General features: G+C 35.4%; 1 protein-coding gene across 1 annotated transcript in view; it reads right to left on the bottom strand.

Moving 5' to 3' along the window:
* WDFY3 (WD repeat and FYVE domain-containing protein 3) overlaps nt 1-16,785 on the bottom strand; it is a 108,798-nt gene that overhangs the window by 84,393 nt on the left and 7,620 nt on the right. Inside the window, exons 10-16 of the mRNA XM_051208673.1 lie at nt 10,301-10,581; nt 8,367-8,726; nt 6,933-7,348; nt 5,540-5,849; nt 3,359-3,555; nt 1,282-1,766; nt 17-274 (exon numbers count right to left, since the gene is read on the bottom strand). Coding sequence (XP_051071719.1) covers nt 17-274; nt 1,282-1,766; nt 3,359-3,555; nt 5,540-5,849; nt 6,933-7,348; nt 8,367-8,726; nt 10,301-10,581 — 2,307 coding nt within the window. The remainder of the gene's footprint in view (nt 1-16; nt 275-1,281; nt 1,767-3,358; nt 3,556-5,539; nt 5,850-6,932; nt 7,349-8,366; nt 8,727-10,300; nt 10,582-16,785) is intronic.

The following is a 16,785-nucleotide window of genomic DNA, read 5'->3' as shown; positions in this document are numbered from 1 at the left end:
TTTTCTAGTTAGTTACCTGGTTGTAAAAGTCGTTCTTGAGTGGAAACAACTAAATAATGATTGATTGGATGTATATAGATTCGTAGAAATACTAATTGATCATTGACACTCTGAACTCCTCGTACAAGTGTCAATAAATGTACAGCTTGTGGTTGTTGAAATGATTGTTTCATAGAATCAATATCATAAGAATTAGTTGTTACACTATCAAATTGTGATACGGAAACCCATGCAGAATATGTAAATCCACAGGATGGAGGAAATGAGCGTTCTCCTGTAAGTATTAAATAAATTATTCAATAACAATACGTGTGCATAATAATCTAGATAGTCAAACTCAATTACGATATAATGTTATTTAGTAAGAGTAATCATCTTATCAAGTACTACAACGTTCAGTAAAGTATGCGACTTACCGGCTACTCATTAAGATATTTTATATTAGCGCTTGGTAGTAATATTTCTTAACAGGGATGTCAAACTACTGATATCTCTACATTAGACATTTAGTGTGGTGAATTTATCGACAACTAACATTTGAGATCATTGAAACAAGTGAACCTTATCAATAGTAACTTTCGTGATTTTCATTAAGCTTTTTAATAAATGTGACCTAATATTCTTATTTCTTCCTTGGAATTAGGATATTCCCTAAAATTTTTTGACTGATTAGCTCCGAGAATTCAGAAGACACAGCTTTGTTAGTATCTTTAACCACTAGTTACCTCGATGGATGATGTTGGGTAGTGAACGAGTAAGTTATAAGAAAGGCAAGAGTGATTAATTCAAGACATGACATCAAGTCATTGACTATTGGAATAAGATGAGTGAGTAGGTAAAGGCTAATTGGTTGGGATCTTTCTGGTGATTGTAATCAATGGTTGGAGACGTTGGATGACATGTTTTGTAATCCGTAATAATGACATTGATAAACTTACTCTTTTTCTTCCCTTACTACCTGAGTTTTAAAATTACGTTATATTATTCTAGTCCGTGAATTGGCTTTTTCTTTTCGAATCACACTATTTAGTCTTTATTACTTATACTACTCTGACATTTGTCTTGATAATTTAATTGCACTGTATTGATATGGTGTGGCAACTTGAAACGATGGACATAATGTTACAAGTCTTTTTTATCTTCACACTGTTGCGGAAGCACTAATATCAAATAAAATTGGTGAGTAAAACACCTACAAATGAAGATCGTGACAATTTTAAAAAGGGACAAACGCCCTCTACTGCTCGATAGTTGACCACATCAATCTATCCAAAGACTCACCTGGCCCAACACCCCCTCCTGCATTCATATCATTCATCGAACTATTAGCTGAATTCCCTAAAGAATTAGCGGAAACAGCTCCGCATAAATGTGCAACTGAAGATGATCCTTGTGGTGCAATTGATGGTAGAAATAAACAACCAAATCCTTCAGTAGACATATTGAATTCAACGAATGGGGGTGATATAGATAGACCAATTTCTGAATTCATTGGTGAACTTGATCGGACACTAGAATAATTAATACGTGAATCACGTCGGATAATTTGTTTATTAAATTCTACATGAGATGGTGTTGACATAGCTATGAGACATTTAATCTGACTTAATGTCAATGGATTTAAACGAAATGATAAAGATTTGGATCGTAAAATTTTTGCTTCATCTGATAAACTAAATAATGAATTCAATAAATTATTATTTTCAGCAGGATAAATTAGACTGGCATCTAACTTTGACAATGTGTCAGAAAGTCGAAGAAATTCACTAGAAAAAAGAAACAGAAGAAGCACAAAAACAAATAATAAATAGGTATAAAGTTTTCAAAATCCAGATTAAGTATTATAATAAGGTAACGGTGAAAAACTATTCATATAGCTAACGTTTACAACTGATTGATCGCTGATTAGTGACCAATATAATATTCGTCTAGTCTTTAGTGCTGACTAACTTCAATATATTGGGCTTCAATGTGACCACTAGTGTGCATGACTCAACATCGCGCGAACTATTCTGAGACTTCAAAAGGTTGGAATTAGTTAGCATGAAACTTGGATTTAGGTTTCGTGCTAGTTGACACTCATCAGCAAGATGTACTATAGACGGTCATGAGTAGCTTAGTGGCAAGGTCGCAGACTGTGAAACAGATTGACCCAGGTTTGAATCCCACACTCAGCGTTAGTTTCTTCAACATTGCATATACTTTTTGCTAACGAGTGCCACCTAGCACGAAACCTATGTTCGAAGCTTGTATTTCCAAGGGATAAATAGTACAACCGGAATGGTAAGTTCATCTATTTCCAATTTTGTTAAGCAAATTTATGAAAAATCTAGATCCCAGTAAGAAAAGATTCATAAAAAAAAGACTTGATTACTAGTAGATTCAAATGGAACGTAGCTATGAAATAATGTTTAAGGTATTCTTAATAATTGAATTAAAGTTACATTCCATGTAATATTTTAATCCAAAAGCTTACAATGAATAAAATAAATCTTAACACTAAAATTAAGACTGGTTTATTTTATAAACAATTGAAATCCGAACAAATCCTAGACATGTATGCCATATTATTAAGGTGATTTACATTCCAATCATGCTTCGTGTTATGAACTGTTGAAAAGATCTAGATCAAGGAACTGAAAACAATTTATTTTTCCAATTAGAAAATCAAGTGAAATACAATATTAACAGTAAAGTATAATTCAGTCGATCAGTAAACAAATTTTGTAGTGAAATATATATACTAAGCACTTAAATCATTAACTATTGTTTATTTCTAAACACAGTTAAGTTTCATAAAGAGTAAACCAGAGATTTAATCCCAAACACGCTTACGGTATATCAAACAATAATAAACCTTGCCAAGAATTCCAGCAGGCATAAACGAGACCAAATTTTTTAAGATAGTCCCCCTTCTTGAAGTAAAACTAATTGAGAACTAATGAAATTAAAACAAAAAGCATCTGAAGTGAACTGTTACTTTTTCTGTTTGCAAATCCCGAGTAGCACACATTTCTTAGCCTAACCCCACTCCTTCTAAGATAAAGTGAAACAGCTCTCCAGAAATACGAAGCTTTTAACGTAATTTCCTACTTAATGAAACTTCAGTCATATTGGAATTAATTTCAATTTGATTGTCTGTCAACAGTATACTATATAATAACGACTAAATAGTCAATTAGGTTAATGATTAACTATACAATTTACTCTGCTGAATAAAAATAATGAATTCACTGATAATACAAGATACTACATATGTATTTAATGGTACACAATTTACTGTTAAGAAATATATATGTACAGCCTAGTCCGGCATTAAAATCTTAACTAAAAATTATAGGAATAGTGACGAACATACCGAAGATCATTAGGAGTTAAAGCCTGAATGGCTAAGCATTCAAAAAGGCCACGAATTTGATCGTGTAATGGATGATTATCATTGGCTAATGGTTTGCGAAATAAATTAAGAATTTCACGAGGCATATACACATTACACATTAATTGTTGATTACGTTCACTGTGTAACAAATCAGTGATTACAGTTAATAAACAACTCTACAAGAAAAGATATGGGAAAATAATATACAGTGAAAAATAAATATGGTGGGATCGATCCCTCAAACCAATTAAAATGAATTATTAAACAAAAAGTATTCATTTAAATGAAGTTTTCTTTCTTTTAAGCACGAAATAAAATCAACCGGAAAACTATTGAAACCCACGAAGTGATAGATTGACAATACGTTTTGGTTTAGAACGATTTCGCCAATCAACCCATAACTATGATTGTCAACGACATGGAATCCAAGAACTACTAATATCTTTTATCGAATACTATTTCAATGAACTGTTTTGAATTTAATTGTTTAGATGTTCTAAATTTAGTCAATTAATGGTAATGGTGTAATATTCACTCATTGTTATGATTAAGTAAATGACTTACTAGTATCGGCTAAGTTAGAGATTTCTACTGGAACTTGAAGAAATTTATCCCTAACTTAGTTATCTGAGTTTATAGCTGGAAACAGACAGTACACATGCACAAGGATACTGATGTTATAAATAAGATTAAGTCAGATGAATACATCCTTTTATTATTGTTGTGAAACAATGGACATTAGGAGTGTTGTAAATTTAGTAATTATTTTATATTATATAATTATTAGATAACTGGATTATTATATCTGTTTCCCGTATTCTGAGTTTCCATTGAACCTACTAATTATTATACGTTATATTATTCCATAATTATGGTTAATTAATTATATACCGTTTGCTCAGTTCTCTCTGTTACAGTATGATAGTAAGGGATTTATTTAAGATGAGTTCCGGTCCGATAATTCATGTATATAAACTAATGTGTTTGAGATAAATATACTTCCTGAAATATAATAATAAAAGCCTTTCGCCAGTGTTCTCTTAGTCAAACTCAATACTGGGAAAGAAGTGTATACCAGTTGAACGATAGGAGTTCAGACTACCTCAGCCTCAACTCGACGTTAGTCGTGATAATTGAAGTGCATCATCGGTCACAGTTTAGGATGCTACTTTATAGACGAATTAGAACACACAGGATGGAGGAACATTACACAATTCGGTGGGAATATAATTTATGGACGACCTTCGAGCGACACTAAAGTGACCTTGATAGTGCCTACCTAATAACTAGGACCTAATGAGGGTTATAAACCTGTGTGAGGAATTAGAATTATGATTTACAGTTGATAGTTAGGGTTAGGAATTACATTTAGGGTTTTCATCACGAAATGACATCAGCCAAAAAGATGGGTGAATTTCGCGCCGAAATCCGAGACCTGTAATCTTATACCTGATTGGTTCGTCCATAAACTATAGTCTCGCCCACAATTCTTATTGGTGGGTCATCTCTAGATATCGATTAATTCCCTACGCATTACAATTATGAACAAAACCAATGAAACAAGTAAGAAACGATGAAACTAAGGTACTCAAGATTGCTTTCTTTGATATCCATGAATAGAGTGAACATAAATTCATAAAATATGTACAATACAGAAAATCAGTTTGCAACTCTTATACATAACAATAGATATTACTAGTCCAAATGACGTATCTTAAACAACAAATCTGTTTATCTACTAAAGCATAGTTAGTATTACTTTAAAATAAATTCATTATTAATTGCATGTGAATTTGACGTGAAGAGTACACTGAGAACGCTTTACGAAACGCTGTTTTTTGATATACTACTCATTGACTTTGGATTTTCGTTGCCAAAACTTTCCAAAATCAATCCACAAGTCATTTTCAGTGAAATCTCACAAGACTAATTTACATAGATCCCGAAAGATCAGCAAGTGAAATAAATGAAACATCTAACACTCCTCAGTTTATATTGATCAGTAGACAAACGATAACGATTCGAAACCCCCACCACCACCATCTCCCAAATCAATAACTGAATAACAGTAAAAATATGTCAAGCTATCGAACATTTTTAAATGATAATGAACTGATAAAAAATAACACGGAATAACCCAGACAGACAAAATAAACCCACCTGAAAATCAATACACAGATCATAATCATCATCATCCGACGATGGATGATAAAATTCGTTATTTAAATATTCACTTAAATCAGCAATAAGTTTTAAGAGACTAATAACTGCATCTGGATGTATAATGAGAATGTCTGTTACATTCGATGTTGTGTTATTATTGTTATTATTATTATTAATAGGTAATTTAGTAGTCCCAACAGTATTATCGTTATTCCCAACAGTTGCAGTGAGAGTTGTATCACTATTATTAGGATGGAGAGTCGAAAAATCCACATTTTTATCCAATAAAATTGAACGGACAGAATCTCTGGAGCAGTTTTCGCAGAAAAAATGGACGTAGAAAACAACGACAGAAAAAGACAAAACAGAAGTAAAGCGGCTTTATGATAATGCTAAAAATATATACAATAATCCAAAGCATTCTAAAAAAAACTAAGTGCTAATTAGCAAAGTTCAAGGCCAATCGCTCACATCTTAGACCCATAATTTCCCCAAAATGTTAGTGTTTGTTGATGCCTAACTTGTCAACAAAGTATAAAGTAGTTGAATCCATTTATCTACTCGTTACCTGAATAGATTAATCACCCTACAGTGAGTCAACCGACAAGATCCTAACGTAGATACAAAAGGCTCGTTTGAAATTTGTTAACATACATCATCTATGTTGCAAGTGAGACATATGATATGCCATTAAAAAATGAGAAAACCATATAACAATCTTCATAATGTTCTACAACTGTGAAACATAATAACTTAAAGTAACATAAATATGTCGCAACAGATATTCAATTACAAGTCTTTTATACAATACGAGTGTTGTGGGTAAACAATGTTGATGTTAATGAGTAAAGTTGGTAAGTCAGTTAATGTGGTTTGTGAACCTGCGACAACAATGGTAAATGAGACATGTGTTAAATATTCAGTTCACGGGTCACCCCGATATGCTACGATAACTATAGCGGGATTTAAACGTAATAAAAGTTAATAATAAACAAACACATTATATCAGATTATGAAACGATCAACTACTGACTCAAGAAATATAGAAAAATGAAGAACAACTAACTAAGAAAAACCAGAGACAGACAAATAAGGCATAACTATTTTTTTCGTTCTTCCTATTTGATGGAATATTTTGCTTAACTTTCATCAGTTGCGTAACCTTATAAACTATTGAACTTGGAAGACTATCAGTGGCGACTTCAACGATCTGTCTGAGAAAAGGAAGCGATGAAATATTTACTGTCAGATGATCGAAGAAAATATCTAAAGCAAGCTCTGAATCTGAAGTTTTTTTCAAAACAACCATTCCAACATTTAAAAAATCAAAATCAAATAACAAACTACACTAATTAAATTCAAAATGGATAGTCATCTTATGCTAACTTACCGATCATAGGCATCGATTGCTAAATCATAAAAATATCTAAAAATAAGACACCATTCAACAATTCGTCTAGGTAGATTAACAACGATATCAGGGGAGGATTTATTCATATCAAGATAACTGTCTAAAGTGTTATTCTCGTTCTTGTTATGTTCCATTTTTATCTTATTCAAAGATGTTTGTACTGAAGAAGAGGATAATAACAATGATTCCATTAATTTAAGATTCATAAATAAAGCATATAAATATTTCGATCTTATACTTCTTGTTTGGTGATATATTGAATCATTGAACCCATTCATTAGTTCATTTATGTTGATAGATATGAATTGATTATATGAATTAATATGGAATGTACCAATTTGTTGTTTATTTGAACTAAGAGACAGAATTGCATCAGTTAAAGTCGTATATTGAATCTACAGATTAAAAATAATGAAAGATAACTGAAGATAAAATGTTGAATTGTTAAAACTGAATATAATGGTATAAATACTCATAGTATGCTAATAATAAGCGTACATTAATAATGCCATAAAATTTACATTATATATATAATACCTATGTTCATTTTTGTATTGGTTGCTTGAATCTTCCAATTGATGTTTATGGTTGCAATTGATCAGTCTTATATTGGCAATATGTGCATCCTGTGAGGATTGCCTTAATATTGCCAGTAAGTCAAAAGCGCGTTTCATTCTATTTGGGACTCGTCACCTGTAAATGGATATGTTCACCCTGGCACTTTACTGAGGACCTGACACACATGACATTGATCACCAACCAGTGATCAATAAATTGTAAATACATCTCAGTCCTACAGGAGGTCAGTCGCGGCCCGGATAACCCAGTGGTAACGTTTCTGATTGTGAAGCTGAGTGACACGGGATCGCTCCCGTCAGGGAGCATCAATTCACTCAAGACTACAGGTACACCTTGCTGACAAGTGCCAAATAGCACCCAATCTAGGTCCAGGGTTTTCTGTCGACTACCTCTAACCACCATCTTATCTCAACGTAGTGCACGCAATGTCGAGTCACCTAGACTAGTGCCCACATTGCAACTTTATCGATAGGATTCGACCTGCGCTAGGAAGGACCGGACACATATGGCATTGATCACCACCCAATGATCAATCAACTGCGACTACTTTTCGCAGATTATTAGAAATGGTTTCAATATGAATAGTCGAACTGACAATTTTGGTCCTGATTAATAACTCAACAACAACAAATGATGGACAAGATTAAATGCGAAAAAAAGTAAAGGTCAACAATTACGACAAAAATAGAAATAATAAACTCCCTCATTACTCTAAATAACTTTTATCCAGCTAAGATTCTACTGTTTAGTTAACTTTTAATTCAATCATAATAAAAATAAACTAGAAATCACAGAATGTCGACATCTGCCTATATATATTCGAGTTTATCTTACCTCAGTCACAAAATAATGAGCGTTGGATGGTTCAAATTTCATAGCAATTCCCAAATTGCAAAAGATAGATTTAATCAAAAGAAATAACTGAGGATATGTTAGACTTGACAAAAATGTTTTACGCGATAAATGAGAATGTTGATGTTGGGGACTAGATTCTGTAGATGAGATTACATGTTTCGCTGGTGATGATGATTCTTTCTTGGATAATTGAAAGGAATTGACAGTTGATGTAAATAAGTTTAAACAACCTTCTAAATAAATTAATTCTTGCATCACATAGACAAATCCATTCAGTTTACGAAAAACTGTTCTGCATCTATGTGATTCACGTAAAACTCGACAAAACGAACATAAAATCTGAAATATATTTACAATAAAACAAATTTGATAACATTTCTATCAAAAAATTCATCTTTTGTAACGTTTTAATTAATATGAAATACAATACTAATTGGGTTTTAATTGGAATCATGAGCCGATCAGTGTTAGACTACCATTGAAAACCTGGAAGCACAGGACGACCATTTTTTCTTACTAAGGGACTCCTCAAAAGTATGTATCCACGATTCCGTACTCATGATTCGAACCCAGAACCTTCGGTCTCGCGCGTATGGATTGGTTGAAGTTAGACATTAACACCGTTGGAGGCCGGATCAGTGATCTGGAAGTTAAGCGTTCTCACGCGAGACCAAAGATTCTGGTTTCGATCCCCACGTGTGGGATCGTGGACGCGCACTGCCGAGGAGTTTCATACTAGAACGGAACGGCGGTCTAATGCTTCCAGGTTTTTAAAAGTGGTCTAATATTGATTGATCCATGACCTCAATTAAAGCTCAACAACCTCCACAACCTTATACTGATCATTCTAATTGGAATTGTAACCAGTTATACAATTGCTACATTTTACTCTGCCTATCATTCGGAATTTTAAGAACCAAATCCCATTATTTCAAAATACTTTAAGATATGAGTGAACGGTAAACGAAGTTGATAAAACTGGGAACTATTAAATAGGTTATTACATCTCATTCTAATAAACGACATTTTTATGGATAACTTAAACCTAGTATACGACTATCAATCAGTTCTAAACCAGTGCTTCTAGAGTACAAAATGTTTTGTCTTTTATGAGGTAGTTGGTGGTCGATATTAGGAAGTTGCATACACACATACCACAACAACAACAACAAAACAAAATAACTTCAATTGACTTCAAGATTATATCAACTCCTCTTTCTTTATTCCTTGTATTTAAAGCTTACAGGATTCGTATTTTTAAAAAAATACTATTTTAGACTTTCTGCTTGCAAACATGCATCAAAATAACATACACCTAATCTGGACTAGAAGTAGACTTCTTCCAATATATTTTAAAATAAAGCTATTGTGAGTGTCCATTACTGAAGAGTTTTACACTAGGATCAAAAAGCTAATCATCACTTCTTAGTTCTTCAACTGGTGTCAGACAGAAATAAAATTATCTTCATATCAACAATATATCGACTGTTAGTACAAAAAAAAACAGATAAACATATCTGCATCATATTGTTAAACAAAAAGAAACTTCAAAAGATTATAAGGGGTATCAATTTTTACAGTAGATCTATTTCAATAAAAATTTATATTGCAGTGTACGACAATAAATTTTCAGTGATACTAGTGCTTGCAATAGTCAACTTCCATGATTCAATTGCAATTCCATATCCCGTCGCTGTATTTGATTCGGTCCAGAAGACTTGAGCTTCATTAAACGAAAGCTAGCTTAAACCCAATTTAACGAACCTACCTTTATATAAATTAAAAACGAACAGGTTCTGGCACAAAATAATCATTGTTAAAGAAGCCATAATTATTTACTACTTTGCATATGAACATAAATGGGGCTTTGCATTCTATAAGTGAGAGTTATAGTAGTAATATATACTACTTACATTAATTTTTAAATCAGCATAAGCATGATGCATATTTTCTAATAAATTTGGCATAAGCTCTTCTCCACCATTATTAAGCATTAATTCTTCATAAATCATCAACGCAGATGAACGTAAAGGAATGATATGTTTTTTAGCGTTTGTATGTAGTATACGATTTAGCAAGCAATTAGTAGCGCCTAAACGAATAAATACGTCACCATTTTGTACATGTGAAGTAACGGTACATTGTAAAAATTCAAAAAGATAGTCGCTAATCTCTTTGAGTAATTCCAATGAACCTAGAAGTAAGAATAGATTTGTTTTTGTTTTAGAAACAGTAAAATAGAAAAAGAAAACAAATATGAAACTTGACACTAAAAAGTATACAATAGTTTTATAGACAGGGATTTTAGCATTATAGGACCTATAAATACATTTTCTTAAGATGATTCCCTCTACTGCCTTATGATTCCCTGATAAGTTGATCTACACATACAAAAACGATCAATGTTAAGGCTGATGATTAAAAATTCCGCCCTGAGAGTTACCTAGGTCAATAACAACTACTGATTGGAATACGACCAGAGGTACTCAACCCAAGATACGACATCAAGTTTTGACGGTTGGAACAAAATGTGTAAGCAGATGCAGACTAGTTGTTTGGGATCCTTGATATCTTCATATCGCTATGATAATATATTGTGGCAAAGTGAACCGATGCATGTATGTGTCAGATTCTATACAGATTATGACTGAGAATAATTATCAGGTATATCTACAAATTGATTTGGAAATTTAAGATATTCGTCAGTAAGAGGTTGTAGAAATTGTTTACTTTCATTGAAATCATGAGCCAATCTACGTAAGACCAAGATTGAGAACGCAGAAGCACTGGGTGGCCATTTCTTCCTAGTGTATGATTCAGTAGTGCACATCTACGTCCCCACATGTAGAAATCGAACCCAGGATCCAAGGTTCATGCGCAAGACCAGAGGTCCTGGGTTAGATTCCCATATGCAGTGTCGTGGATGCAGACTGCTGAGGAGTCCCGCTCGAGGACAAAATGCAGTCCAGTGCTTCTAGGTGGTCTTAGATCGGCTCATGATTTCAATGAAAAGCAAATATATTCTCCAAAAAGTTAATATGTCATTAGATGAATCCTTTATCTAATTCAAACCGATTTGCATTGGAACGAGGTAGCTGAATAGTTAATGCGATAAAGTATGAGTGATTATGTCTGTGTTAAGCAGTATTATAGGCAAACAAAAATAACTCGATGACAATACCAACGTTTTCAAAAGCTCTTCAACCATGATGTCAATCAATAACGTAAACTAGCAACACATATAATATCTAACTACAATAGCTACCTAAGTCTCCATGAATCTTTTTAGATTGTTTATGCTACCACCTTGAACTACTATTATTGTTACTTATATGACTGATTCATTATTGTTTCAATTTCAATTTCAACAGTTTGTCTAGTCTATTAACAACCACCTAAAAATACACCATGTGGTTAATTATATCATGAAATCGTGTTTATTTTTGTTCTGATATTGAATAGGACTTATATTTATGACAATTTATGCTAGTAAATTGAATTATTCTATCCACTTTTCTCTTGTGAGACCAGATTTTATAAAACTACCCGTTATTTATGACGACAGTTTTGTTGATTCATTTTAGGTCATGTAATTGTAGTTGCAAGAATTTTAAGAATCCTAATTTTACAAACTATTTATAAACACTAATACACAACAGATATTTGATGTTTCAGTAAATGTTAATTCAAATGCATTAATTGTCCAAAAAAAAGAACAATAACGAACAGAATAAAGTAAGGCAGCGTAATAATAATAATAATAATAATAATAATAATAATAATAATAATAATAATGGGCGAAACGAAAAGGTACAACCAAAAGAATTCTTTCAGTTAAGGAAGACACAACCACTTTTTAGGAAATAAAAGAAGGCTACAGCAGGATCGCCACTGGCTTCTATTCTGAGCCATATCTGATAACGTCTCAAGCCACTGTGTTGCACCATCTCTCGGACCACAGCCAGGGAGTCGAGAAGGACCAACAGAAGTCAGTCCTTTGCATACAGTAACTACCTCTCCTCTTTTTCCAACAAGTTCCAGAGTCGGCAAATAATGCTCGACGTGGAATTCTCTGGGATGACATATCCAAGTCACTGAAGTCGGTGTTTCAAGATGGTGACACCAATTGCATTATGGTCTCTGTGCCCGAACACACGATGCCGAACCTCTGTATTACCAACATGGTGTTGCCACTGGATGTCAGCAATCCTTCGGAGACAGCGATGACCAAACACAGAGAGTCGTCTAACATCCTCAACTCGGAGAGGCTAGGTTTCACAAGCATAGAGCAAAACTGCTCTCACCGACGCCTTGTAGATTCGACCTTTTACAGCCAGACTAACATCAAGAAGGCGCCAAAGATGGCCCAGATTGGCATAAGCCGCTCTGGCTTTCACTATGCCTGAATTGATCTCATCACTCACACTACCACCAGCACTTATACAGCTACCTAGATACACGAACATCTCGACTACTTCTATCTGCTCACCATCCAGGGTGAGTACAGGATTGGAATCCTGCCAGTCTTGTAGAAGTACTTTGCACTTCGAAGGTGTAAAGAACATACCATACCTACGGACACTGATTGCCAACTGATTAAGTGCGGATTGCATGGCTTGGGCATTATCGCACAATAAGACAATATCATCCGCATACTCAAGGTCGAGAAGTCTTTCTCCAGGCAACAGATCCACACCACCACTACTTACACCCATCAGAGCTGTTTCCAGAATATCTTCGACGGCAAGATTGAAAAGGGATGGTGAGATTGGGCAACCCTGCCTAACTCTACTTCGTGAATGGAACAATGGAGAAAGGTGGTTGTATGCCCTCACTCTACCTGAGGTGTTTGTATATAGGGCTTTTAGGATGTTAATAAACTTCTCAGGCACACCCTTCTTCAATAGACAATCCCAGAGAACAGTCCTGTCCAACGAATCGAAGGCAGCCCTGATGTCAAGAAACACTACGATTGTTGGCCTTTGATAAGTATGACGGTGTTCTAACATTTGGCGGAGGGTGAAGATATGATCAATACATCCTCGACCAGAACGAAAACCAGTCTCCTCCTTGCGAGTCAATCTTTCTCGGGTTTTGAACAAACCACGAAGTATGACTTATCCCCCGATAGTTGTTACAGGAACGACGTGAACCTCTTCTAAAGACAGAGACAACTATCGACTCATTCCATGATGTTGGAACACTCTCTAGTTCCCAGGCATCTATAAACAACACAGTCAGTTCCTTAGCCAGAAAGTCACCACCATCTTTAAAATGGGCCGGAGGTAAGTCATCTGGGCCAGGTCATTTGTAACGCTCCAAGGGTTGAAGTTCCTTGCGGACTTCCGCCTCATTTGGTGGATCAATGGTCACCGGCCATGGAGGGCAGGACAGTCCGACCGATGTTGCCGGAGCAGCAGGCCAGTTGAACTGTCCTTCGAAGAGTTCTGCCCATCGTCCAAGACGTCGATGGATGTTAGTGATTGGTATCCCGTCATCCTCACAGATTGTTTCGCTCACACCAGACTTCTTGCTGCTAGTGGCTCGGATGAGTTGGAAGAGCTTCCGGTAGTTACCAAATGCAGCTGCTGCTTCCAGCTCATTAGCACGCTTCGACCACCAGGCTTCTCCGTCCTTACACAAGCTTTGCCCGATTTCATTACGTAACATCCTTCGTTTGTGGTCAAACTCACGGTCAGCCTAAGTACACTGACGGGCATCGATGAATTGTAAGGAACTAGAAGAAACCCAGTGCTTATAAGCGAGACGTTTCGCGAAGCCGCAAGCGACTTTTCTCGCCATTTTCATGGCGTCATGAGGTTGCAACCAATGTTCGTCTATACTTTCCTGTGGAATGGTAGCTAGCCTAGAAGCTAGCTCGGTTCGATAATTACTAGCAACAGAAATTGCAATCAGCTTGCTGACATCAATCCTTTAGTGACGATCACTTCGTTGACCACTGAAAAGTAAGATAAGATTGGCGCAGACCAGGGCATGATCCGAGTCCAGATAGATACTCCAGAAGGAGCAGCAGTCTTGTACACAACCACGCCAGTGATAGCTGATCGCGATGTGGTCAATCTGAGTCCAGGCTTGAGATGCAGAGGGAGGACGCCAGGTGGCACATCGGCGATGACTGTGCCGAAAGTTAGTGCTAGTCAGAAATAGGTTGTGGTCTGTTCACAGTTGCAGTAGACGCTCACCGTTATCTGTCCTGCGACCAACAAGTCCCCATCGGCCACCTAAACGACTCTCTTCTGTGCCTAGACGCCCGACCTGAGCATTCAAGTCTCCGGCTAGTACTACAATATCTGTCGAACGCACTTTCTGGAGAAGAACAGATAACTGTTGGTAGAATTCATCCTTGATTGCATCCGGGCTGCAATCTGTCAGGACATAGGCGGAGATGACGAAAACACATCGTTTCTCACGTCGATTTCTCACTTTGATGGAACTTTCTAATGTAACAGCACATAACCGAATGTTAATGTGGATCCAGTCGACTAGTGCTGACTCAGATCTAGCGCTTAGTGAGACACCAACGCCAGCAAGACCAGACGAACATGCCACAGGGTTCCCGGATAAACGCACATAAAACAAGCTTTTTGAAGCGACAGATGGAGAGCGAATTTGTAGTACTTCACCAAAGTCTTGAATACGGGTCTCAGATAGACAACAAAAGTCGATATTAAGACTTTCTAAAGACATAGCGAGCCCTATCTGTTGTCTGACCTGCATAAGTGTGCGAACGTTGAAGGCAGCCAGTTTGAATGATGCACATGGTTTTAGAAAAACTGCTTAAGTATTCGTAATCGGCGGTAGCATACAATTTTCAACCAGGCAGTGACTCGAAAACGTTTAGATAGAACCGAGTTTCCACCATAAGCGAGTTGCTGTATAAGTCGAAAAATAAGAATACATAAAGTGGGAATAAAAGAGAATGAATAAATGACGTAGTAAATAATAATAATAATGTGGGTTGTTTGACTGTAAATCGAAGCGAGAATAGAGTTTTCAATAAATACCATCATTTTCATTATCATTATATTTTTGTGTGGGCTGTGATACTACCCGGGTGCCCGGACCGAAGCAGGTGATTTTCTTAGGGGGCCACACCCCGAGCCTTTGACCTAAAGGTCTGACCCACAAGGCAGTGGAACATCGTGAGAAGATGAAGTCCCATGGTAGCAGGTGACCAACGACTGGTTCATACGCCATTTGTTCCCGCAGGATACTGGAACCCATGTGCATCATTGGTTTGGGATCCGGTTTAAGCGCCGGACATTCGCTTCTCGTCCTCTCATTTTCGTAAACAACACCCCCGCCACGGGAAGGCAGTGAGTAGGACTTCCCTGGCAGAGGCTGTATACGCGTGGCCATTTGAAAACATTTCGAGAGGGGGGAGGGCCCACACCACTTTCGGCAATACCAGGGCATTTGAGGGCTCATTTCAATAAGCCTCAAGTTAAATGTACTTTAGTCAACGAAGACCCAGGTACGGTAAACCAATTTATTGTTTCATGAAAAACCATATAGTAGCTTTGTAAAACATGAAAATTAAAAATTAAATATATTATTTGCAAATCTTCATCCAGTTGTCTTTTACATACTTCATCATTCTTCCAATCCTGTTGTTATTCCGATTGCGCTTCGTTTTCTCTTCTCCTTATCTCAATCTTCTGCTGGTAGGCATTCCACTTCCAATTCGTGCTACATACTACTTATGTTTGTCCGCATAAATAGTGCGAACCATATAACTACTAGTTTTACAAAATGGAAGATTTTAAGCATATATATTCATTGGAAACCTATGAAACAATTCTATCACTCAATGTCATTTACATAAATAACACCATGTGTTGGCCACGACCAACAATATTAATGATTAACATATAATTCAATGTTTAGTAATTCCTCAATTCTGAAAAGTAATCTGACTAATATAAAATCATAAAGAAAACCGCCTACAAATCAAAACAAAATTGACAAAATAATCCGTTGAAACTATACTTTGATAGAATGAATTGATCATTTTGAAGAACTGATGTAAAACTGAGCGCAAAGTAAAACAAAAAAACATGTATGCCAACTTATGCAAATCTCAAGAAAATTGATACGATTCCATATGTTACCTGTAAAATTATTAGTTTTGTTAATAATCTATAAACAAAAATATTTTAACATTTCAGTAAATAGATTTAAGTCACACAAGTAAACAACAAAAACACTATTCTAAATCTTTGTACATCCCGAATAACAATAACAGTTGAAATTGAACAAATTATGTCTTAAAACTATTGTTTAATTATTTCATGTAACTAATAAGTGATTGTTCAAAAAAAAGATTAAGTATTTGAAATATACTCAGTTAGACTCTACAACTAACATGTAAAACACA

The sequence above is a fragment of the Schistosoma haematobium genome, chromosome ZW (assembly GCF_000699445.3).
Source record: "Schistosoma haematobium chromosome ZW, whole genome shotgun sequence".
In the NCBI taxonomy this organism is placed as follows: Eukaryota; Metazoa; Platyhelminthes; class Trematoda; order Strigeidida; family Schistosomatidae; genus Schistosoma; species Schistosoma haematobium.
This window is presented reverse-complemented; position numbering and strand designations above follow the sequence as displayed.